General features: G+C 32.6%; 1 protein-coding gene across 6 annotated transcripts in view; it reads right to left on the bottom strand.

Moving 5' to 3' along the window:
* Nucleotides 1-8,602, bottom strand: part of CSMD3 (CUB and Sushi multiple domains 3) — a 1,251,170-nt gene that overhangs the window by 271,488 nt on the left and 971,080 nt on the right. For all 6 annotated transcript variants that reach the window (XM_017498748.2, XM_017498749.2, XM_037727955.1 and 3 more), the window contains one exon: nt 2,575-2,769. In XM_017498748.2, coding sequence (XP_017354237.1) covers nt 2,575-2,769 — 195 coding nt within the window. The remainder of the gene's footprint in view (nt 1-2,574; nt 2,770-8,602) is intronic.

Below are 8,602 nucleotides of genomic sequence, written 5' to 3' on the forward strand. Positions count from 1 at the left end.
AGGGGAGAAATGCTAGATGTAGGTGATGGGGAGGAAGGCAGCAAATCACACTGCCACGTGTGTTCCTATGCAACAATTTTGCATGTTCTTCACATGTACCCCAAAACCTAAAATACAATAAAATAAATAAATGGGAAAAAAAAAAAGAAAATCACAACCCTTATATATTTATTTTCCCACTTTGTCAGACACTTTATTAGATCCTCTGTATGTGTTGTGTTTACTAATTAAATCTTCAAAATAATCTACTGAATTAATAACTATTAACCTAGTTTTAGAGATTTAAATGTCAAGACTCAGCTTGCCTTATGTCATAAGTGTCAGAAGACACCTATTTGAATCCAGGCCTGCTGTACTCTCTAAAATGTCTGTAGATATGAACTATCCAATGTATCAACTACTTAATTGTGCTATAATTAACCCTATAAAATGATTTTGGCTCAAAAGGATTTTTAAAAAATATTATGGCACATTTCATGCTGAAACTGACATTTCTATGACCTATTAGAAAAGAGTGTGATTAGATTTGGTGGGCATATTCTTAGTGAATGCATGCTATACTCTAGTGTTACTTACTTTTTCACCTGTCATTGAAAGCCATCTACTTAATCATTTATCCCTGTGATTAACATCTATCTTTTTAATCTATAGTTTTTTGTGTCCTTTGATATTTCTGCATCAGGACTTTTGGTTATTTTGCATCTGGCTCCTGGAAATTTCAGAAATTTTTTATAGTTTCCAAATAATCACTGACAATAAATTCTGAAAAGTTCTTTTCTTATTATGTTTTTTTCTAGCTAAATTAGATTTTTCTGATTCTAAATTAGATAATACTAATATCTACATTTCTAAATACTAATAAAATAATATGACCCTTTCTCTTAAATTTCCTATAAACTTCCATGCCATCAATCACTTTTTCTCTCATTGGAATAATTAAGCCCAAAGTAGTTATTACTCTTTTTATTCCCTTTATCTTCTGATAGATGAACCATCAATGTGAGTCAAAAATTAACCAGCTGTTCTGCTAATGATCGATATCAGAAGATGTCTACCATTTCTTTGTTTCTTATAAAAACATTTCGAAGTAAAAAATATTAATTATCCCCCTTTCATAATTGGGGACAAAATAAACTCAGATGAGACAAAATAAACTCGGAGAGGGGTAAGTCAGAAATCATGCACATGTAATTCTCATAAATGAATACATTCTACAACTAGGAAAAAATTACCATGTGTATTAGATACTAAAAATTTTTGTTATTCCGCTGAAATTAATAGTAGGAAATGAATATTATATCATAGCCCAATGCAAACAAACACTTGAATGCTTGCAGGTACATATGTGCACAGATGCAGATTTATTTTATTTTATTTATTTCTTTGTATACAACAGAGAAAAGTTCCAAAAGTAATATGTACTCTTGGCAAGGTGTGTGGCTCACCCCTGTAGTCCCAGCACTTTGGGATACCAAGGTGAAAGGATTCCTTGAGGCCAGAAGTTTGAGACCAGCCTGGGAAACATGGCAAAATCCGATCTCTATTAAAAATACAGAAAGTATCTGGGTGTGGTGGTGTACACCTGTAATCCCAGCCTTTAGGGAGGCTGAGGCAGGAGAATTTCTTGAACATGGGAGATGGAGCTGCAGCGAGCCTAGATCATGCCGCTGCACTCCAGCCTGAGCAGCAGAGCCAGACTCCATCTCAAAAACAAACAAAAAAAGTACTCTATGTTCCTTAAAGTATACTTTTTTCCTATTACTTTAATTAATTTTTAATGTAATTTCATTTGATTCACTTCTATGTCTATTATAAAAATGCTGGTCACAACCCAATGAATTGATTTTATGATTCACTGGTGGTGACCCATAGTTTGGGAAATCTGTCCTAGATCATACCTCCACTGTGTTATTTTTTGTACAATGCATTAGGATCAGTCACTAGAGACTAGGCAGTCTCTAGCAACCGTAAGCAGTGATATCATTGTTTCTCTGTTTTGCCTAAATGATCTTTCTCACTGTATCTCCATTCTTATATAAAGTTATATACAAGTATATGATTTTTAAATATGTAGTATTATGTCTCTTTCTAGACAACCTAATTCCTAGAAGAAATATATATTCTTCTTTATCCTTATTACAGGTAAAGATTTCTCATCAATTTTAATAATATTTAAATTATTAAATTTATCTACTTGTGTTGAAATGTCAGTTTCAGTGTGTTTGTTCCTCATGTACTCAGTCAATATTTTCTGAGCATCTAACATTTTCAGGTACAAGTCCTGAGGGCACACAAACTAGCATAATAGGCAATAAAACAGTTCTCAGAAAGTTTGCCTATTATAATAGGCATATTGCTTTAGAGAAACCTGGGAATATAAGCACTTTTCCAAAACCAGTTCTTTATTGAATTCAACTTAAAAATCTTTGACAAAAATCTCTGCATTGCCAATATCACACTTGTAGATTTTATGTTGAATAGTTGATTTTTTGAAACACAGAAATGACTTTAAGTACTTTTTTTTATTTTTTTTTAATAATGAAAATTCAGCAAAAAAAAAAATATGTTTCTCACCATGACAACTTGGCAAGGCTCTATTCCATCCAGGTCTTCCATCATCTCCCATGATACAGGTGAGTGTTGAATAACCTTGAAGAACATAACCAGCATCACAGTAATAGGTGACTGTTGACCCTAATTTATAATCCATTCCAAGTCTGGTGCCATTCATTATATTGCCTGGATCAAAGCAGGACTCTCGGAGTTTTGCTGTAAAACAGTGTTAATACAACATTAATTGCTTTAAAATACAGTTAGCATTCTGTAATACATGGGTACTGTATCTGTGGATACAGTCACCTGCAGATTGAAAATATTTTGAAAAAACGGTATCTGTACTATGTACAATCTTGTCATTATTCCCTAAATAACACAGTATAACAACTGTTTACTTAGCATTTATATTATATCCTATATTATTAGTAATCTGGATATTATTTAATGTATATGGAAGGATGTATATATGTTGTATATTCACATCTATGAATGTTAGTATCTGAGAAGTCCTGGACCCAGTTCTCCAGAAATACCAAGGGACAACTGACTTTTTTTTTGGAACCTTTAAGACATGTTCATTCCTTCTTCTAGCTCACAATGAAAAGCAACAACACCATTTCTGTCTTTGTTTGGGGCCTCAAAGTACAAAGGAGCCCTTATCCATATCTGACAAATTGCTAATGCATATTGATTAGTAAGATAATAAATAAATTATAAAGATCTTCATAGATCTTCTCATTAAACTTAGTATCTAGTGTGTATATTCAAACATAGGGTTTTAGAATGTATTATAAGTATTATGTGCTATAATCTACGTGTAGATACTATAAATGAATTACTTTGGAAAAAAGCAGGATCCTTTATAAAACGTCTTTATTTAAAAGATCTCCCCAACCAGGTGCAGTGGCTCACACCTATAATCCCAGCACTTTGGGAGGCTGAGGCGGGCAGATCACGAGGTCAACAGATCGAGACCATCCTGGCTAACACGTTGAAACCCCGTCTCTACTAAAAGTACAAAAACTAGCTGGGTGTTGTGGTGTGTGCCTGTAGTCCCAGCTACTCAGGAGGCTGAGACAGGAGAATTGCTTGAACCCGGGAGGAGGAGGTTTCAGTGAGCCGAGATCGCGCCACTGCACTCCAGTCTGGCGCCTGGCTACAGAGCCAGACTCTGTCTCAACCAAAAAGATCTCCTGACAAGTAATGCCCATCTCATGTTACTGAACCTAGAAGTGGTTTTTCTGCTATGTTGAACTCAGTTCATTTCACCACCTAGGGCAACATAAACAGCTCTATTTCTCTGCCTTGCAATCATTTTTCTTACCCTATTTACTCCAGTCATTCCCCACATTCAGAGGTCTCCCCATTATAAAATAGCAAAAAAATCTTCACAAAATCCAAACCACAGTATTTTTGGACAGATTAACCCTATGCCAAAGACTTTCAAAGCTAGAACAGACAGATTGAAAAAATAAAATCCTTTCACTACAGAGGAATTGTTTTCATTGCACCCAGATAATGAACAAAGAGACTGACAGAATATTTTGAAAACATGTAGAGAAATAGAAAGATTAGCTCATTCATTTTATGGAACAGGTACTAGAACACTTTGTTAATAACAAATCTGAATGAGGCCTTGCAATTATCTCCATTTTGTAATTATTGATTACTTAATAAATAATAAATATACAATGTAAAAACCATTAACAATAAATCAGGGAAATAAATGTGGTGATTTTTCTACATTAGAACTTGTTTTGTGTTAATAAGAAATCAGAAAGTAGGTGTATCTCTGAATATGAGTCACAGAATCTCTGGAACTTAAGTCAACTATATCTTGGTGTTTGGCTACTACAAACGTATTTTTATATCAAAATATATTTAATTACACCAATAAGAATATGTTTATTTCACTAATAAAAGTTTGTAAAGAGTTTAATGTACTTTAACATTTATAAGAAATGAGAAATTTGTGCTTTAAGAAGAACACTATGTATAGTTTCTCCGATTCAACTAAAGAGGAAATGGTGGAACCAAACATTTAAATAATTTTGAAAGAATATCAGAGAAATGAAGAAGGTTCACTTTGTTTCTTTCCTTCTTTCTTTCCTTTCTATCTACAAATACTTAAGGGCTCACTACCCTACTAACTCTGAAAATGTAGCAATAGACAATTAGAAAATGTTCTGGTGCTTATGGAAATTACAGTCTGTGAAGATAGAAATTATATTAAATAAAGACTTGCAATTTTGGAATGTTGTATAAAGGGAAGCATTCAGGAACCTCCCTGAAGAAGAGGTATCTAAAGTGAGCATTGAGAGAATAAGGAACAGATTAGGTGAAAATGTGATGGGAAGCATGTAGGGGAGGCGGTGTGCTGACATGTGCAAGTAGGATAAACTTGATTCCTGAATTTCAAACCAGAGCTAAATGACTTGATCTTATCCAAGCACACATATACGCACATTTATACACATACACAAAATTTACATTCCATATATTATACTCAAGTTGCTCTATAAAAATTTCATCTCAAACAGTGAAATACATTTATTTCATATAAAATATTCACACACTCTTTTTATGAAAGAAACAGCAGGATGACTACTTAATTTGGTTACTAAGAATGAGGCTTTAGTGATGCAGAGGTTGATTTGTTTATTTATGAAAATAAAACCTTACATTGTACCTTCCCTTAAACAAGCAAGAAAACACAATGTAATTTTTAGACTGAACAGAAACCTATCATTTATAGCTGGGCTTCATGAAATTGAACTCAGTCCCTGGAGGGTAAAGGAAGGATTTAAATTTCTGTTTGAAAGGATTAATCTCGTTGACAAGTCTATTCTCCTAATATTCATCTTTTGAAAAGTTTAGTTTCTCCTTCTTTGAAGTTTCCCCAAAGTTTCAATAAAATGTCAGTGAAACTATAATGCACATATCCTGTTTTTTGAGGAAAGGGAAACATGTTTAACAAATTTAAAAATATTGTCTCTGCAACAATTTTACATTGCTAGCTCAGCTTAAGAGAATGCTCTTATCTCATTATTATGTTTACATACTGCTTTAAATCCTTGGCGATTAGCTTTCTTTGAATAATACTGACTTTGTTTATTTCCACATATGCCATAGCAATTACACCTGGAAATTTCAAAAACACCTGGAGAATACTTATACAAATGTCTAGGCAGAAGGGGAAAAGGTGATTTTAGTTTCTGAAAAAAAATATGAAGCAGACAAGTTATTAGCGTTATTTTTATGCATAATTAATTTTATCTGCTTAATAGTGATTTGACTACTGAACAGATAATAGGTAAAAGATTATTTTGCCTCCTTATAGTCTCCAAATAAAATTTATCAGAAGATATATTTTAGATCTGCTGCATCTAAAATATTTTAGTTTATTTTTAAAATTATTTTTGCTGAATATAAATAGATTTTTATATATATACTATATATATTTTATTGAAGGCAGAAGTAAACATAAACAATAAAACATGTCTTAATCTTTAATTAAAGGCAGTAACAAATGCTAGTGAGAATGGGAGAAAAGGCAAACCTTGTATACTGTTAAGGGAGATGTAAATTAGTAGAGCCACTATGGAGAACAATATCAACAGTATGGAGTTTCCTCAAAAAACTAAAAATAAAACAACCATATGATCTAGCAATCCTACTGCTATGAAAGAAAGAAATCAGTATATCAAAGAGATATGTGTGCTCTCATGTTTACTGTAGTAGTATTCAGAATAGTCATGATTTGGAAGTGACCTAAGTGTCCATCAACAGACAAATGTATTAAAAAAAAAAAAAAAAAAAAGTGGCACATATGTACAATGGAGTAGTATTCAGCCATAAAAAAGAATGAAATATTTGCAACAACATAGATGGAACTGTAGGACATATGTGAAATAAGTCAGGTACAGAAAGACAAACTACATTTTCTTATTTGCAGAAGCTAAAAATTAAAAACAATTGAACTCATGGAGTTAGAGAGTAGAAGGATGTTTACCAGAGATGGGAATGGTAGTGGAAGTATTGGGGGGAAAGTGTGGATAGTTAATGAGTACCAAAAAAGTAATTAAAAAGAATGAATAACATCTAGTATTTGATAGCACAACAAGATGACTATAGTCAATAACAATTTAATTGTACATTTAAAAATAACTAAAAGTGTATATATAGATTGATTGTTTTGCAACAAAAAGAATAAACACTTGAGAGTATGGATGCCTCGCTTACCCTGATGTTGGTTACTATACACTGTATGCCTGTTTCAAAATATCTCACATACTCCATAAATGTGTATACTTATTGTGTACCCACAAAAATTAAAAGTTAAAAAAATTTTTCAGGTTTTTATTCATTTGTAGGAAGTAAAATTTAAAACAATTTAACTGCTAGAGATAGAGAGTAGAATGACAGTTACCAGAGGCTGGGAAGGGTGAGGAGTGGAAAGTGGAAATGGTTAAAGGCACAAAAGCAAAGTTAGATATAATGAAGAGCAATCTAGTCTTTGATAGCACAACAGGGTGACTAGAGTCAACAATAATTCATTGTTTTAATATTTTAAAATAACTAATAAAGTGTAATTGGAATGCATGTAACATAAATTAATAAATGTTTGAGGTGATGGATACCCCATTTACCCTGATAATGACACACTGTGCACCCGTATCAAAATATCTCATGTACTCTATAAATAAATATATATATATGTATATACCTACTATGAACCTGTAAAAATTAAAAATTAAAAAAAAAAGAAAAAAACCACTAATAACTTTACTTTTTAAGTGCTACAGAAACCAACATGCTTAAGTCAAGGTATGTGCTATATGTTATAAAAGACAAAGAAAAGTATTTTTACTATCTAGAGCTTCAATTTATATGTCCATGCATTTGGGTGTGCATATTTCAGTCTTGAAAATAATGAGATGTTCGTTTTTCAATGATCATCATAAACATCAGCACCACTTTGTTAGCCTTAAGAAACTGGACAATTAGAGAGGAAACATTTATTGAAATAAAAATAGGAATTAGGGAAGCTGGTAAGACAGACCCTGGAGACCCTGAAGTGGGCAATGAGATTTTCCCATAAACGGAAAGGGATTTGAGGACCAGTTTAGAGAATTCATGACATTGGATCTCAGGAGCATTATTGTAAAGAAATATCATCTGAGGTATAAAAATAAGACCTGGTGGAATTACGTGCAAATGGGTACTGGTATAGTAGGTGAAGATGGTGGGTGGGAAAGAAGGACATAGTTGATGGGATAATTATGTATTCTTCTCTACCTATACTTATATTTTTCTTTGACTTTATTGTTAATGGTATTAATAAATTATGTAGTCTTGTGCAAATCATTTTAACAATTCAATTTTCAGTTTTGTCCTTTGTAAAACAGGGATAGCAATACTTATAAGGCTGTTCTATGTTTTATTGCATTTATATGTACATTATCTCTATCCTTCCCATGCCTACTCATGTTACAGAAGACATTTATACTCATGATTAGGCATGGGAAGGATAGAGATCATGCATTAAAAAGGGGTAATCATTGAACCTAGAGTAGAGTAAGTGTATACTAAATAATATCTTTTTTAAAAAAATTACATTTGTAGTTCTTTATGGCAACATAAATCTTAAGTTTTTGGAAATGATGAAACATTGAAATTGATCAAGCTAGGGAAATAGGGAGGGATGTATATTTAGCTGAGGTAATGGCAAATGGGTTTTATCTCAATTGCTTAACTACTTGGCTTTAGTAAGGGCTACATGGAGTGTTACCTAGAGAAAGCATGATAAGGTCATGAGCAGTTTCCATAAGAAAGAAAGCTGTAATCAGTAAGTATCAACTACCATTGGATTGGTAGTGAGATACTCTTGCTGCAACTTTTATTGTGGTGACAATTTTACTAAATACTAATTCACAATAGAACCTCACTTTATCTCTACAGAATTAGGTTTCTTTCTTGCTTTCTTTTGTCAACAGGTCATATATATGAGCCTTTCAGCTTGAGGGTGTAAGACACTCCCTTCCTT

Source organism: Cebus imitator, unplaced genomic scaffold, assembly GCF_001604975.1.
Source record: "Cebus imitator isolate Cc_AM_T3 unplaced genomic scaffold, Cebus_imitator-1.0 Scaffold250, whole genome shotgun sequence".
NCBI classification, from domain to species: domain Eukaryota; kingdom Metazoa; phylum Chordata; class Mammalia; order Primates; family Cebidae; genus Cebus; species Cebus imitator.